Source organism: Myxine glutinosa, chromosome 9 (assembly GCF_964187855.1).
Source record: "Myxine glutinosa chromosome 9, kmMyxGlut1.1, whole genome shotgun sequence".
Classification (NCBI taxonomy): domain Eukaryota; kingdom Metazoa; phylum Chordata; class Myxini; order Myxiniformes; family Myxinidae; genus Myxine; species Myxine glutinosa.
Window position 1 is genome coordinate 139,395,310 of NC_136269.1, and position 15,506 is coordinate 139,410,815.

A 15,506-nucleotide genomic window follows, 5' to 3' on the forward strand; every position below is an offset into this window, starting at 1 on the left:
TCAAAAAGTTGTGGACAGATTATGACAAAACTAGGTGGACGAGTTGCTTCGGTGACAAGACCAAGCAGATTAGATTTTGGTTCAGGTCTGGATAGATCCAAATCCGGCCGATCGGTGGATACACAACGTAAACTGTTCAGCCTGGCGGAGGTTTGCGCTCCACCTCGTGATGTTCTAGTTTGATTATTTGAATGAGACCAAACCTCATGGTGGAGGAAGTAAATAAATGTTGACAGTTATGTTATTGTCTTGGTTGTGAACCTTTGATCTGAGACTACTTCGACGTTCATGTTTAAAACACTCACTCGTCACAGGTAAAGCTCATGGTGCTGCACTCTTCTTCTTCCAACTGTAATCAAATCAACTTCCTGTTCATCTCCACAACAAGGCCTGTGGTGATGCTGATAAGCAATTCTTTATTCACCTTGTACAAGTCTTCCAACAACAGCATGGCTTTCCCACATCCCACTTGTCCCAACAAGTTCCTGTACAATGATATTTACACAAAGCACACGTTATGATGTTTCCGCTAATACGTCTTTAAAAAGCTACGTCACTTAAGTGAACGTTTAGGTAAGGCAAAAATGCAATTCAAAACAAGTAAACATGTCTAGGTAAGAAGTTGCGTCGGTGGTAAGGAACTGGTGTGATCACAACTTGGTTTGAAATGGTACATTATGAAACATGGCACTTAATTATACTCTGATCCAAAGGTTCCAGCACGTCAAGGAATTCGTCCAATCCATGTATACACCACCACGCTTTGGGGAAGTGCATTTCGCTCAAAATTTGCACGTTGACATGTCCAGGTGTCTCTCCCAGTCACAGGTAAAACGACCCAGGCCTTCACCTATGGGGCCTCTAAGCACCGAGTAGACACCTTTTTTTTTTTTTAACCCTCTACCGCATACCAATTCTCATCAACAGATGAAACCATCCACACTACACGAATAAAATTTGGCCAAGCTTGGTTTGGGCCTCGTCGAGCACGAGGCATTTTCATGCCAAACTTCTGAGACCCTGGACCAATGTTGGCCCCTTTGTGCAGAAAGCCCATGCGCTCAATCATGGGGTGATGGTGGATGAACTCGGGCCATGACGTGGTACACACGTATAGGATATTGCTTATTTTATCGCGATTTAAGGGGGGGTCCCCATTTCTATAGGAATCTTAAAACATCTGCATGAGAAACCATGGAGACATTTTCCATGGATGTTGGTAAATGGAGATCGATGATGTCGTTAGGTGAAGGAAAAGCATCTCCAGGCCCAACCCACTCGAATTGGACCACACCGTCGACTCCTCCATGGAAAACGGGTGCTGGTTCATCACCTTACGAAGCACAAACTTCAGATATGAAGCACAAACTCTCTCTCCTTTCCATCGCCATCGGGCTTTGCAATAGCAATTGTGCTGAAAATGGTCGAAGCGGTGATGCTTCTGCTTGTCTAGTCCGACTAGTTATTGGTGCACATAAAATACAAGTTGTAAACAAGATGAACGATCTCAAAATGACGAATGGATGCAATAATGCATCGAGGCAGAGGTCCATGTCCCCACCTGTTAGTACAGGTCGAGGTGGAGGTCCATGACCCCACCTGTTAGTATACAGGTCGAGGTAGAGGTCCATGTCCCCACCTGCTGGCACAGGTCGAGGCGGAGGTCCACATCCCTCCCTGCATGTTAGTCCAAGTTTGCTCCAGGGATTGCATCAGACGCAAGGAGCACGTAAGAGATCCCTCGTTGGTTTCACATGAGAACTGGGTGGAGTGAGCAGAACCTGGAACACGAAGATGTTGAGAGAGGGCACAGCAAAATATTCAGCTGCTGATACTCCATATGTAGGCCAAAGTCAGTTTTTCAGGTTCAGGTCCTCGCTTCGCCCATTCGTTCCGTCGCCGCAGGTTACGTTCGGTAGCAAGCCGAGCGCATCGGCAGCGTGAGCACGAACGTACGGAGCAGGATCCTTCAACAAAGCCAGCACAGCTGCATACGTACACACAATTAGCATTTCCACCAAGAGAAGCCAAATCCCAAATAGCATCCTGAGTAAGGGTCCGGGGAAACGTGAGGGACCCATACTGCAAACGTGTATGGCCGTACAGATTGAGATCAAGATAAAAACAGGAAACATGAAAGATAGACACAGCAACGTTTGAGTGCAAGAGATGAAGCAGATACATTATGGAGATGGACAAATTAGAGTGAAAACTCGCATGTAAGAGTAGACACGAGACCTTGAGCTGTCCCTCGAGCAAATGGAAGGAAGGGGAAGAAATTGGACGTAAAAAGGAAAGAAGGTCCACAGGAAGAGAAAATGTCGAGGAAAGAGGTCAGTGGAAAGCTTCGATTCGGTGATCCTGAAGCCTGCGGTCTGTATGTACTGTGGTCTTCACAAGGTCCACAACACGTCATCTCCAACCTTTCAATATTTGATTATCCTCTCACAGTCACATAGATTGTTTTACACTGAAGGGAAAACTTGGAGAGGGCATGGTGATTGTGAATATGACACAAATATGTCTAAGGCTAACCAAAATGGTAGACGTATGATTTCATAAAGGTTACAATTGTAGGTGGCACTCGGCCAGTTGTCCAAACAATGGGTATAGAGCAGACATACACACACACACACACACACACATATATACATACACACACGGGGGGGGGGTGCGACACACACACACACTTACATACATCCACATGCACACACACTTATATCCACACACAGACACAGACACACACACACACACACACACACACACACACACACACACACCTACAAAATTCATCAATTTATTGCAGAAGCAACAGCTGAGCAAGTCGTTTCACCAGTTCCTCTATCTGACCATTAATTGTCATCGCGAATCTGCTGAACTGTTGGACCAGGGAAGAACACAAGGAGCTGCAGAAACTTCCAAGAACGCACAAAATGGCGTTTCTGACGATCAATTTTTATAAATTTCCTTGGGGAGGATCCCCAGACCCCTCTTGACCCCCTACCCCGCCGGCGATATGGCTTCGTACACCTCTCCATCTTCAAATTCCTGGATCCACCCCTATAAAGTGAGGGCCAATTGAAACGTTGAAGATCTCGGTGCACCTGTCCTTTGTCAGTCCCCGATGATAGACGACGCTCTACTTCCTGAAACAGATTTTCTGAACCTTTGTCTAATTTTGTGCGAAACCTCAAGCTGTTTGTGCTCCTGCATCCTCCACCGCTCTGTGCTTCTCTCACTTTTGACTTCGACTTTGTCACTCACCATGTAGTAACCTATACACTTGGTGTAAATGTCCTCAAGCACACAGTTCCTGCTGGCCTCCATTCCTTTGTCCTCTCACCTTTAGAAATCACCTGTCTGGTCCGCTTCCTCGTCCTTCAAGGTGCTAGCTCACCACTATTTCATGCTGACGACCATGTTCTTCCACAGTTATGTCTACTTTTTATATCGATAGTCTGTTAGGCCGTGTCCAACTTTTACCTTCAGCTTTAAAACAACAACAACAACAGGAAGTAGATCAAGTACAAACAGTTGTGGATTTTGTGTTGGACAATTTGGACAGTCTTACCTCCACATACATGCTCCAGTGAGACACCCTGCATGGCCTCCGCCGGCATGAATCCCATGAAAAATCCTGAAATCGCAAAACAAGACATTTGTTTTATCAGCCATCACAATCCAACACAAAGAGTTCATTTTTACAACAAAACCAAATTGATGAAGAAGAGGACGTGCATTTCTCAGTGTGTGCCAGTGTGTGTGTGCCTGTGTGTGCCAGTGTGTGTGTGCCGATATAAAATTGATGTAATATGAAGTTGCGATCATCTGGAAAACTCTCTGACAAATCATAAAACTGTTGTTCATCAGCTCCAAGAAGACGACTCCACAAAGACCGTCGGTCTCAAACACGATCAGACTTTTAAAAGACCAATGGAATCCATTTTGCCATCAGATGATCAGAGATCTCGCGAGATCTCGGAGACGGTGGGAGGGATTTTCGAAGCTCCACACGGTCTCCACGTTTTTCGAAGTTAAGTCTGTTCACAATTGTATTTTGTCGAAACTGTATTTATCTTTCGGTGTGTGAAGTTATTGTGTGCAACTTTGGTTGTTTCTCGGTGTTTATCTTTCATAAATTGATCGTCTGTTTGCCGTGTCGTGTCTTGAGGCCTTGTACAGTGTGCACTGTACAACCTTGAGGCTTTGTTTTTCTCTCAGCGGTCCGTCGTTTGTAATCCAATAACTTTCGTTCTCTGTATTCCCAGGCTTTTCACCCATAGCCTACTTCCTTGTGTAAATCTCAACTAAAAAAAAAAACAAAAAAAAAAACATTTCCTTCTCTGTTCTCATTCGTTTATTCATTCTTATTCGTTCGTTCGTTCTTCGACCACGTGTTTCTCCCCCATTTCCCCAGATAGTTTTCACTCATTAACCTTCAATGTTTACACTTTCCCCTCAAGTTATGTATTCCGTCATATTTTATAACACCTTTTTCTTCTTCTTCTTTAAAAGGCTGCTTTCGACTTGCTCACCAAATCAATTCATCCCAAAAAAAATATCCATCTCCTATAGTGCCTTTTTTCTACATTCCCTAAACTCTCCTGCACTCCATCCTCCATCCAGCGTCCTTAAACGTATTTTTAACTCGAAGGTCACAAGAAACTCATTTTGCAATAAATGTTCGTTTCCCATAAATCGTACACTTTCAAAAATCCAATCTCACCCCTCCCCTCCAAATCTTCCCCATAACCCCTCCCCTCCAAATCTTCCCCATCACCCCTCCCCTCCAAATCTTCCCCATCACCCATCCCTTTCAAATCTCCCCCCTTGCCCCCTCCCTCCTAAACTACCCCTCACCCCTCCCCGCCAAGACGCCCCCTCGCCCCTCCCCTCCTAGACTCCTGCCTCACCCCTCCCCTCCAAATCTCCCCCATATCCCATCCCTTTCAAATCCCTCCCCTTGTCCCTTCCCTCCCAAACTCCCCCCTCACCCCTCCCCTTCAAATCTCCCCACCCTCATTGCTTCTCAATTTCCCCCCTCTCACTCTCCCTCCTCAAAGCGTCCTCCCCGCTTCTTCCCCCTTCAAACTCTCACCTCCATCTCCCCCAACCTTCTGCCTCGCTCTTCCCCCTCCTCAAATAACACCTCATTGTGGCTCACCCAATCACCATCAAACCTTTTGTCCGCCCCATCCTTCCCTTTCTCCGAGCTATTCTGAAATCTCTGACACACCTTCAACAGCTCTCCCTATCTCTTCCACCTCTTCCACATCTTACCCTACCCCTCCTCCCCCCTGTTCTGTATCTGATGCTCCCCCTTCCTCTTCATTAACGGTATGGACCTCAAACATCCGGGGCCTTCGTTCAAACTTAACTGATCTCTCCATACAGGTTGCTTCTGTCAAACCAGACGTGATCTGCTTAACAGAAACTTTCCTCCTTTATGATGTCTCTGATTCCATAGTATCTCTCCCGGGCTACTCCCTCCTCCGGTATGATAGACCTGAGCCTCGTCCTGGAGGCGGGGTTGCTATCTTTATCAAAAACTCTCTTCCTCACTCGCCCTGCACTGCACTCTCTCCACCTCACCCCCAGGAATACCTCTGGCTACGGCTTCCCCTTCGCTCCCACCTCTTGTTCATATGTGTGTTGTACCGTCCACCAAACAGTGATGACTCCATCTACATCTCGCTGTCTGATGATATGGACCAACTTCTATCTACTCATCCCAACTCTCTCTTCCTCATATGTGGTGATTTCAATTGTCACCATGCCAGTTGGCTGGGTGTGGGTACCTCTCTCACCAGCCATGGCTCTTCAGCAAAGGACTTCTGCGACTCACTGGGACTGACACAATCTGTCAATTTCCCGACCCGGATCTCAGTCAACGGAACATCTTCTCTTCTGGACTTGGTTATGACTAACTTCCCTGAAAATGTCTGCTGCTCTTCTTCTGCTCCGATCGGATCATCTGATCATGTCCTTGTTAAAGTGGACATCTCTCTGACCATCCTCAGGGAGCCTGCTCAGCGTCGACGAGTCTGGCATTTCACTCAGGCCAACTGGCACGGTCTTCAAGCAGCCATCAATCATCTGGACTGGTCTCCCATCTCTACCACCTCTGACATCAACTCATCCTGGGAATTCTTCCAAAGTAAATTGCTCTCTCTCATGCACAGATTTATCCCATCTCGTCTTCAGTTGTCATACCCTTCCTCCCGTCCATGGTACACGGAATCTTGTGGTGAGGCTGTTGCCCAGAAACAACTTGCCTTCGTCTCCTGGAAAGCAAATCCAACGGAAGGAAATCTCATTTCCTTTCACAAAGCCCGAAACAAGTGTGTGTCCACCCTCAGGAGAGCCAGGAAACAATATCTCTCCATTCTCAAGACCGAACTCTCTTATCTGTCTCCCTCTTCCAAATCCTGGTGGCGTCTGGTCAAATCCGTTTCTGGTGTTTGTTCCCCCTCCATCCCCTCCCTTACCTCAAACGGCTACACAGCTGACTCCGCACGTGAAAAAGCTGAATGCCTCAACTCTGTGTTTGCCTCTAAATCTTGTGTCCCAAACCCATCCCTCTCTGTACCCACCATACCCAGTCGTACCCTGCTGCTCCTGGACTCCGTGTCCTTTTCTCCTGACAAGGTGGAAAAGTTTCTGTCAACCCTCGACTCTGATTCTGCAACTGGACCCGACGGCATCAGCCCACGGGTCCTAAAATCCTGCTCTGCTGCTCTATCTCACCCTCTCTCTGTTCTCTTCACCCTCTCTTTTGCTCAAGGTCAACTGCCATCTGCTTGGAAATCAGCCAACATCACCGCTTTGCACAAAAAAGGTGCAAAAACAGATCCTAGCAACTACAGACCAATCAGCCTTCTCCCAATTATCAGCAAAGTCATGGAATCCATCATTGCTTCGGATATGAAATCTTTCCTCTTCTCCAATGGCTTGATCTCTGATCATCAATTTGGTTTCAGACCAGGTCACTCTACTCTGGACATGCTGCTTCTGCTGTCTCAACAATGGATGGAGGTCCTCAATGCCAAACAGGAAATTAGAGCTGTCTCCCTCGACATATCACGTGCCTTCGACACGGTCTGGCACCCCGCTCTGCTCACCAAACTCTCCTCCTTTGGTATCCATGGAAATCTCCACGCATGGCTGGCGGACTTCCTCTCTAGTCGTCGTCAACGTGTGGCCCTGAATGGGTTTCTCTCATCTCCTCTTCCTGTTCAGGCTGCAGTTCCCCAAGGCAGTGTTCTGGGCCCCGTGCTTTTTCTGGTCTTCATCAATGATCTCTCTGACTCTCTCGAAAATCCTCTCTATCTCTTTGCTGATGACTCCACTCTCTGCCGCTCCATTCCTCTTCCCTCAGATCGGCAGTCTGCTGCCTCCTCACTCTCTGAAGACCTGGACAAAATCACAGACTGGTCAAACAAGTGGAACATGTCTTTCAATCCTGACAAATCTCACACTCTTACTATGTCTCTCCGAAAAGATCGACTGGACAACCCTCCCATCTACTTTCTCAACAATCCTCTCCAAGAAGTTCTGTCGCTCAAGATTTTGGGTCTCACTATCTGCCATGATCTTTCTTGGGAAAACCACATTTCCAAGCTGGCCTCCAAAGCCAGTCGCCGACTGGGCATCCTCCGTCGTGCGAAGTCCTTCCTCGGCACACCTGAGCTCCTCACCACATACAAAGCTTTCATCCGCAGCTCAATGGAATACTGTTCTCCCCTATGGGCCGGTGCTCCTGCCTCACACCTAGCTCGGCTTCACGCTGTTGAAACCAAAGCTTTCAGAATTATTGGAATCTCCCGCGATGAAGCTATCTCTGAGGGCCTTTCACTCACTCACCGCAGGCAGGTAGGTGGTCTTTCTGTCTTCTACCGACTCCTCTCCGGCCTTGCACCCCCAGCTCTCTCTGTGCTCTGTCCCCCAAATATTCCTACAGGTCGCACAAGATCTGCCAGCAACCCTCTGATGGTTAAACTGCCGAAATCTCGGCTCTCTGCTCACCTTCACTCTTTCATTCCTCTTTTCTCCCGCCTCTGGAACAAACTCCCTCAGTCCCTTCAATCCCACTCCTCCCTCCAGGTCTTTAAAACAGCTGTTCACCATCATCTCTTATCTTCCCCCATCCAAAACCTTGATCTTTTCTACCCCCGCTAATTCACCCCAGATCCACCTTGTTTGAAATTCCAACTTCTTTCCTGGAAGTCCTGGCAGTGTCCATATGTTTTATACCTCTCCCACCGCCCCCTTCCCATGCCCCCCCCCCCCCCAAAGCCCTCGCCCTCTCTCAGATCTCTCGATGTCTCCATGTCTCTCGGTCCCTGCTCTCAGATGTTGTGTTTGTGTCCTTCCCCCTCTCTCCCCATCTTGTCTACCGCTCCCGATGTTATATGTTTTATGTGTCGGTTTGTCTTTCTGTGTGATTAATGTTCGCTCTTTCACGAGCCTCGATCTTGTATACAAAAAAAAAAAAAAAAAAAAAAAATCAACATGAGAAATTTATGGAGCTAATAAAGGTGCACGAGTAAGGTGTACGGATGGGGAGGATCGATATTTACCTCTGCCCCAAAAGGTGGACGAAGGTTGTGTTTTCACCCCTGTCTGTTTGTCTGTGACCAGGATATCTCAAAAGGTTATGGACGGATTCGGACGAAACTTGGTGGACAGGTTGGGTGTGTCAATGACGAAATGATTAAATTTTTGTAAAGATTCGGATTTGAGAATTATTTAATTTTTGAGTCATTCTTCATCATCGAGAGATGGACCCAAAAATGATATATAACAGGATATCTCAAAATGTTTTGGGCGGGTTATGACAAAACGAAGTGGATGAGTTGCGTCGGTGACGATAAGCCGATTCGATGTTGGTGAAGGTCCGGATCCAGATCCGGCCTATCAGTGGGACACTAAACTACGGGAAGTCTTTGCGGTAGATCCGACCCATACCTCAATCAATACCCCAAGATCTCGATGACGAAGCGAGACAGTCGTGATTAGAAACTACGGATTCGATTGAGGGTGAGTTAATAGCCGGTGACCACGGTGATGACGTGTGAGGAGGACGTTTGTGAAGATAGCCCTGGAAGTCCGAAACAGCTGCACCGACCCGATGCTGGTTTGGCGCTCCCATCCGAGCACATTGCTCATTATGCTGGGATGTCAGGTTCGAAAACCTATCTACAGTGTTGATTTGTCCATAGTCTCATGTACGTGTACATCGATACCTCCCGATGTACTTACAGTGCACCTAATAGTATAAACATACAGACTCCCGTACGAGCCTCGGATCATCAAGCGGATCTTATTCAGAGCTGAAAACCAAGAGCACAACGTTTCCCTACCGACGAGCATCGCTGCGTTGCCACGAATGATGGGCCAAATGCTTTTGAAGAACGTCACACAGCTCAGCACATAGAATGGAACTTTATCGGGGAAATCCTGAACCTGCGTAGGCACACGTTGAAAACAAAAAACATTGGGGCAACACCCCTGGCGCTCACCTGGGAGAATAAACGGTACACTGCACCGACTAAAGGTATTTTAAACCAATTTCAATGGTTGCTAGAAGACAGGGCAGCATGTGGAATCAAACTAACATAATCATAGGACTTCAGACAAACAAACAAAAAAAACCCCGATTTTGGGGGAGAACCCCACCCCCACCACTCCCACCCCATGTACCTCCTCAGACCCAAATGTTTCCAATGCCTTGAACAAACATTGGTACATCATGCATGATGAAGGTTGTGGTGAAGTTTCATCGAAATCGTGTGTGCAGTTTCAGAGGGAAAAGCAAATTCCTATTTTGGGGGATCAAACCTGGACACACTTTGTATCCATGTTCAGGGTCAATAATTCATCAGACAGACAGACAGACAGACAGACACAAAATGGCGTATTTTAGTATGACGATGGTGGTGTATTAAAACGGTGTTACGTCTGAGACACCATGTCCTCCAGCACTAGGCCAGGCCTTATATTGTTCATGACCCAATGAGAAATACATTTTGCAACGTGAAAAAAAAAATTAAACATGTAACGTCTGATCCCCGTGAACACAAAACAAATTAATAACATTGATTTTTTTGTGAACAGGTGCAAGTATTACTAAAATTATCGCTTGGTAGTTCGCAGTTACCAAAATGTTTCCCTAATATATGAAAACATGACAAATATTGAAGGTCGATTCACCAGATTGCTGCTCTGTAACATGTATACAAGGTACGTTGTTCAACTACCATCAGCGAAGCGACCGGTTCAAAACACCAGATAGAACGAGTCGGATTACACAAAAACCTCTTCGTTTTCCATCCATGTGAGAAAAATGCCTTATTCTACAAACCCAAGGAATGCCGATTAGGTGCAATACAAATCGAATCTCAAAAAAGCTATATAACCAAATGCTTTATACAACTACAACAACATTCCTACCACGAGTTTTGCGAGGTCGCTGCAGAAGCCTCCGTAGATGAGAGTGGCCTCCTCCAGAAGGTGCTTACGGAACATGGTGGCCACGGCAGAAGAGCCGAGAAGAGGCCCCGCTTCCCGCAATGCAAACTTGCAAGCCTGAGCACGACGCGTGGAAGGGTTCACTTTGCCACCCGTACAGGTAACCCGCACGCACGGTCAGACAAATGTTGAGCACATGTGGGTTGGAAGAGGCAACGGGAAGCTAAAGAGGGACTGCGCAGGGTGGGGAAGTACCTTGCGCACGGCAGGATCCTCATCGTTGAGATGCACCAGCAGAGACGCCAGGTTGGTGTGAAGCTGCTCCGCAAACTGCTCACGTGCCGTGCCCGTGGCGAACCTCGCCAGAAGCCCCAGGAGATGGAACGTCGCCGCACGCACCGTTTCACGTTCCTGCACGTGGTTACGCACAAGCACGTGAGCACAGATTTTCAAATTACATCAATTACATTTTCCAATTACCAATTACATTTTACAATTACATTTTCCAATTACATGCAGATTTTCCAATTTCCAGGTGGAAACTAGGAAATTAGAAAAGGCATAGCCATTCAAACGGCAAAATGGAACCATTCATATTCCAACGTTCACAATCAAAACACGTGATCGTCTCAAGACTAGAATTTTGGTGCACCTGTCACGCAGCCGTGCCGTCATGATGGCCACCCAGGTGGGCTGACCAGGGCACTAGGACCTCAAACAAGAAAGTGACAAAAAGTCATAGGATGGCTGCACCAATTTCACACGGTACCTAAAAAACCGTCTTTGTTCGTCGCTGACTGCGGAAGCTGCAAGCCCAGACACCTCAACTGTCCTAGTATGTCCCAGTAGCACAATCTCTGCACCATGACATGCTATCAGTCGAGTATTGGGCCTTTTGATTGTCCCACACAGCCAGGAAGTACCCTGGTAATCAAAATGGGGTGTGCGATATATGGGCTATGCCCTACGTGGCCTTGCTGTGGTCCCAACTATGACGTGTTATTCAATCCTGCTCAACGCTCTAATATGTAAGCCATTTTTGGAGGGAAAAAGTACCGTTTGCAGAGCTGACCTTACAGCACCTCAATCAGTTTAAAGGTTTTTCATACGATTTTAAGACCTAACCAAATAAATAAAACAAATACATCGTTCGATTGTGAGGTGGAATCGCACTGTACTGTCGAGCCATAATGTACAGAGGGTCATCATTTATTCAAGTATTGCGTCGGCCTGTGGCATCATCTGAACCCCCGGCTCATGATGATCGAGGGAACCCCATAGTCCCCTCTTGGTTATATTCCCAAACACCAGGCTTATACAGACCTGCCCTCTTATTCTATCTAGCCCCCACTAACACCGACTGTGTTTCCTTTGTCTGTCTGCGTCTGTCTGTCTGTGTGTCTCTGTCTCGTCCGCATGTCGTCTTCACTGCCCCACTGTCAGTGCATTGCTGAGTTGTCCTCTATCACCTCACTCTTCAACGAGTAGAGATTTTGCAAACACAAAACAAAAATCCCGGGTTCAAATCCCACACAAGAGTACCATATGTGCTCGTCCATTGTTTCTTTATTTTTTTACAAATATCGTTTCAATTCATGTTAAACAACATTGGCATCGATCAACGTTTGTCGTGCCCGTGATTTGTGCACGTGCTCCTCCATAAGCAGTGAAAAACGAAAAATCAATCACAAATATAATTTATAGAAGACCTTTTCAAAAAACGGACGGATGCGCAGCGCGACATTCACAAGGATGGCGGAGACGTCGTCGACCTGCAGGCAGGACAGCACACGCGCCAGCCCGGCCATCGCCTCCAGAGTTATGACATCTTCAGGGTCGTCTCTGTCGTCCATTCCGGCCACAAGTGCCGACACGACCGTGGTCGAATATTTGTACATCTGGGACCGTGGAGTGGGTACGGAGAGGTTTCGCGCATCACAGGTCCATTCAAGGCAAACAACACCAAGGAAAAATGGAACATATAAAGCTCAATTTGTGTTTGTTTCTTTATACAACTAGTACACCTGCTCACTACGGGAGGGGAAGGAAGGGTCATTCCTCTTTGGGGTATATAGATTACAATAGATCTATGGTCGGGTCTCAAGAACATTGGGTGTGTGTTCATTTACCAAGTTTCTTGTGGAGAGATCGCCAAGTGGTTTAAGCATTCGAGCAAGAACTCCATTCAAAACCGTAAGGGAACGGCTGGCTTGGCAAGCGCTAGCTAGCTGCTTGGTAAATGAGCACAACCCGAGCTTCCTCCCTTTCAGTTTCGTGTTAAATAGCAGGAGCGAGTTTTAAAAGTTGGCTACGAAAAACGCCACGGTAGCGGCAGGAAGGGTCTTGTTATTAACCCAACACTTGTGGGGTATATAGAGTACAGTAGATCTTCGCTCAGTTCTGTAGGTAAAAATTACCTCACGGATGTCGGGATTCCTCCAAATTCCTTTATTTCGTATGCACCGAGTGTAATTTTATTTGTGCCGTGTCGTGTGGATCAGCACATATTGATTTGTCGTGAAAAACGGATGGACTTGGATGTCTTCGATAATAATCTGACTATTGTGGCCAAAAGTACGTGGATGTTTTTATCACAAACACACGTAGACAGAGAAACGTCCCAGATTGGTTAACGTCCTTGTGAAACAAACCAGGATTTGAACAGAATACGAGAAATAAAATTCGAAATATTATTCGATTCAAAAGCAAAGCACTCACCTGCTTTCCTCCTGCAGCCACGTTGCTAAGACCACGTAGACAAAGCGTTCGGATCTCGCGCTCGGAGTCCACCAGGCGGCCCAACAGGCCCGTCGTTAGGGGGTCCAGGAGCGACATGTCCCACGCAGCTTTCTGGCCCACCAGCTGGTGAATAATATGGTGAGCTTACTTTCTCTTAGGGTCCCCCAGGTAGAAACTAGGAAATTCAGGATACTCAAACCAATCAGGGAAAACTAGGAAACTCAGGATACTCAAACCACCCAGGTAAAAATGAGGAAAATGGGGAAACTCAAACTACCCAGGTAAAAACTAGGAAACTCAGGATACTCAAACCACCCAGGTAGAAACTAGGAAATTCAGATATTCAAACCACCCAGGTAAAAATGAGGAATTTTGGGAAACAAACCACCCAGGTAAAAATTAGGAAACTCAGGATACTCAAACCACCCAGGTAAAAATGAGGAATTTTGGGAAACAAACCACCCAGGTAAAAACTAGGAAACTCAGGACACTCAAACCACCCAGGTAAAGACGAGGAAAATGGGGAAACTCAAACCACCCAAGTAAAAACTCAGAATTCCAGGAAAGTCAAACCACCCAGGTAAAGTCAAGGAAATTCAGGATACTCAAACCACCCAGGTAAAGACGAGGAAAATGGGGAAACTCAAACCACCCAAGTAAAAACTCAGAATTCCAGGAAACTCAAACCACCCAGGTAAAGTCAAGGAAATTCAGGACACTCAAACCACCCAGGTAAAGACGAGGAAAATGGGGAAACTCAAACCACCCAAGTAAAAACTCAGAATTCCAGGAAACTCAAACCACCCAGGTAAAGTCAAGGAAATTCAGGATACTCAAACCACCCAGGTAAAGACGAGGAAAATGGGGAAACTCAAACCACCCAAGTAAAAACTCAGAATTCCAGGAAACTCAAACCGCCCAGGTAAAGTCAAGGAAATTCAGGACACTCAAACCACCCAGGTAAAGACGAGGAAAATGGGGAAACTCAAACCACCCAAGTAAAAACTCAGAATTCCAGGAAACTCAAACCACCCAGGTAAAGTCAAGGAAATTCAGGATACTCAAACCACCCAGGTAGAAACTAGGAAATTCTGGAAACTCAAACCAATCAAGGAAAACTAGGAAATTCAGACATTCAAACCATCCAGGTAAAAACTACGAAATTTAAGAAACTCAAACCCCCAGGTAAAAAAAATAGGAAACTTGGGCAAAGTTCATGATTTGTTTTTCACCACCCGGACTAATTTAAAATCCTAACATCTTGTTATGGTCCCAAAGAGTTTTTCACACCCTCGAGGTTACCTCCGCGTAAAGGGCCACCGTGGTGAGGCGATACTGGTTGCTTCCACTCAACAGGAACGGAGAGAGTCGTTCACAGAGTCCCACCAAGCGCGGTGCCGCTCTGACTGCAAGTTCACTACGACACAAACAGATCGCATCTCAAACAAGACTTGAAAACATCAACACAAAGAAGAAAACACTTCACTCATTCACTTTCAGATCGACCACACTGTTATAGTGGCAGGTTACACTTTAGTGCGCCATTCGGTGCTTTTTTAAATCATCCGCATTTGTGCGTCAGCGATACAAACACAAACACAATCTCTCTTCTTTTTTTTTCCTTTCTCTCTCGCTAGCTATCGCTCTCTCTCTCTGTGTCTGTCTCTCTTTCTATCCATTCATTCTCTCTCTCTCTCTCTCTCTCTCTCTCTCTCTCTCTCTCTCTCTCTCTCTCTCTCTCTCTCTCTGTGTCTGTCTCTCTTTCTATCCATTCATTCTCTCTCTCTCTCTCTCTCTCTCTCTCTGTCTGTGTCTGTCTCTCTTTCTATTCATTCATTCATTCATTCATTCATTCATTCATTCTCTCTCTCTCTCTCTCTCTCTCACTCTCTCTCTCTCTCTCTCTCTCTCGCGCGCCCCCTGCTGGCCTTTCGTGTGTTGGGCGTGGCAAGATGGCGTGCACTGGTGTTCGTGTGCTGTAGCTCCGTGCTTGTGTTGTGTTGTCCCCCCCCCCCCCCCCCCATTCCTTCCTTTCCCATCGCGCCTTTGTCGTGTCCCTCTTTACCACCTGTGCCCCTTTCCCTCCCTTGAGACAGAGTGAGAGAAGAGCCCAAAGGTGAGAGCAGACCCGTTCGGTTCAGTCTACCTGCTCCGTCGGTGCTGTTTACCTTACTCGCGTCGTGTGAACTTTATTACCTTCGCAAAAGCGGAAGGTTATGTTTTGATCGCTGTGTATTTATTTGTATGTCTGTGTGTGTGTGTGTATGTTAATCGCATAACTCAAAAAGTATTCAACC

The 15,506-nt window shown here is 46.6% G+C and overlaps 1 protein-coding gene across 1 annotated transcript in view; it reads right to left on the reverse strand.

Moving 5' to 3' along the window:
• Positions 1-396: 396 nt before the first annotated feature.
• Positions 397-15,506, reverse strand: part of LOC137434857 (maestro heat-like repeat-containing protein family member 1) — a 109,164-nt gene continuing 94,054 nt past the window's right edge. Inside the window, exons 29-36 of the mRNA XM_078785140.1 lie at positions 14,512-14,626; positions 13,189-13,332; positions 12,180-12,368; positions 10,726-10,881; positions 10,453-10,587; positions 9,363-9,465; positions 3,572-3,637; positions 397-1,987 (exon numbers count right to left, since the gene is read on the reverse strand). Coding sequence (XP_078641266.1) covers positions 1,854-1,987; positions 3,572-3,637; positions 9,363-9,465; positions 10,453-10,587; positions 10,726-10,881; positions 12,180-12,368; positions 13,189-13,332; positions 14,512-14,626 — 1,042 coding nt within the window. The 3' untranslated portion in view covers positions 397-1,853. The remainder of the gene's footprint in view (positions 1,988-3,571; positions 3,638-9,362; positions 9,466-10,452; positions 10,588-10,725; positions 10,882-12,179; positions 12,369-13,188; positions 13,333-14,511; positions 14,627-15,506) is intronic.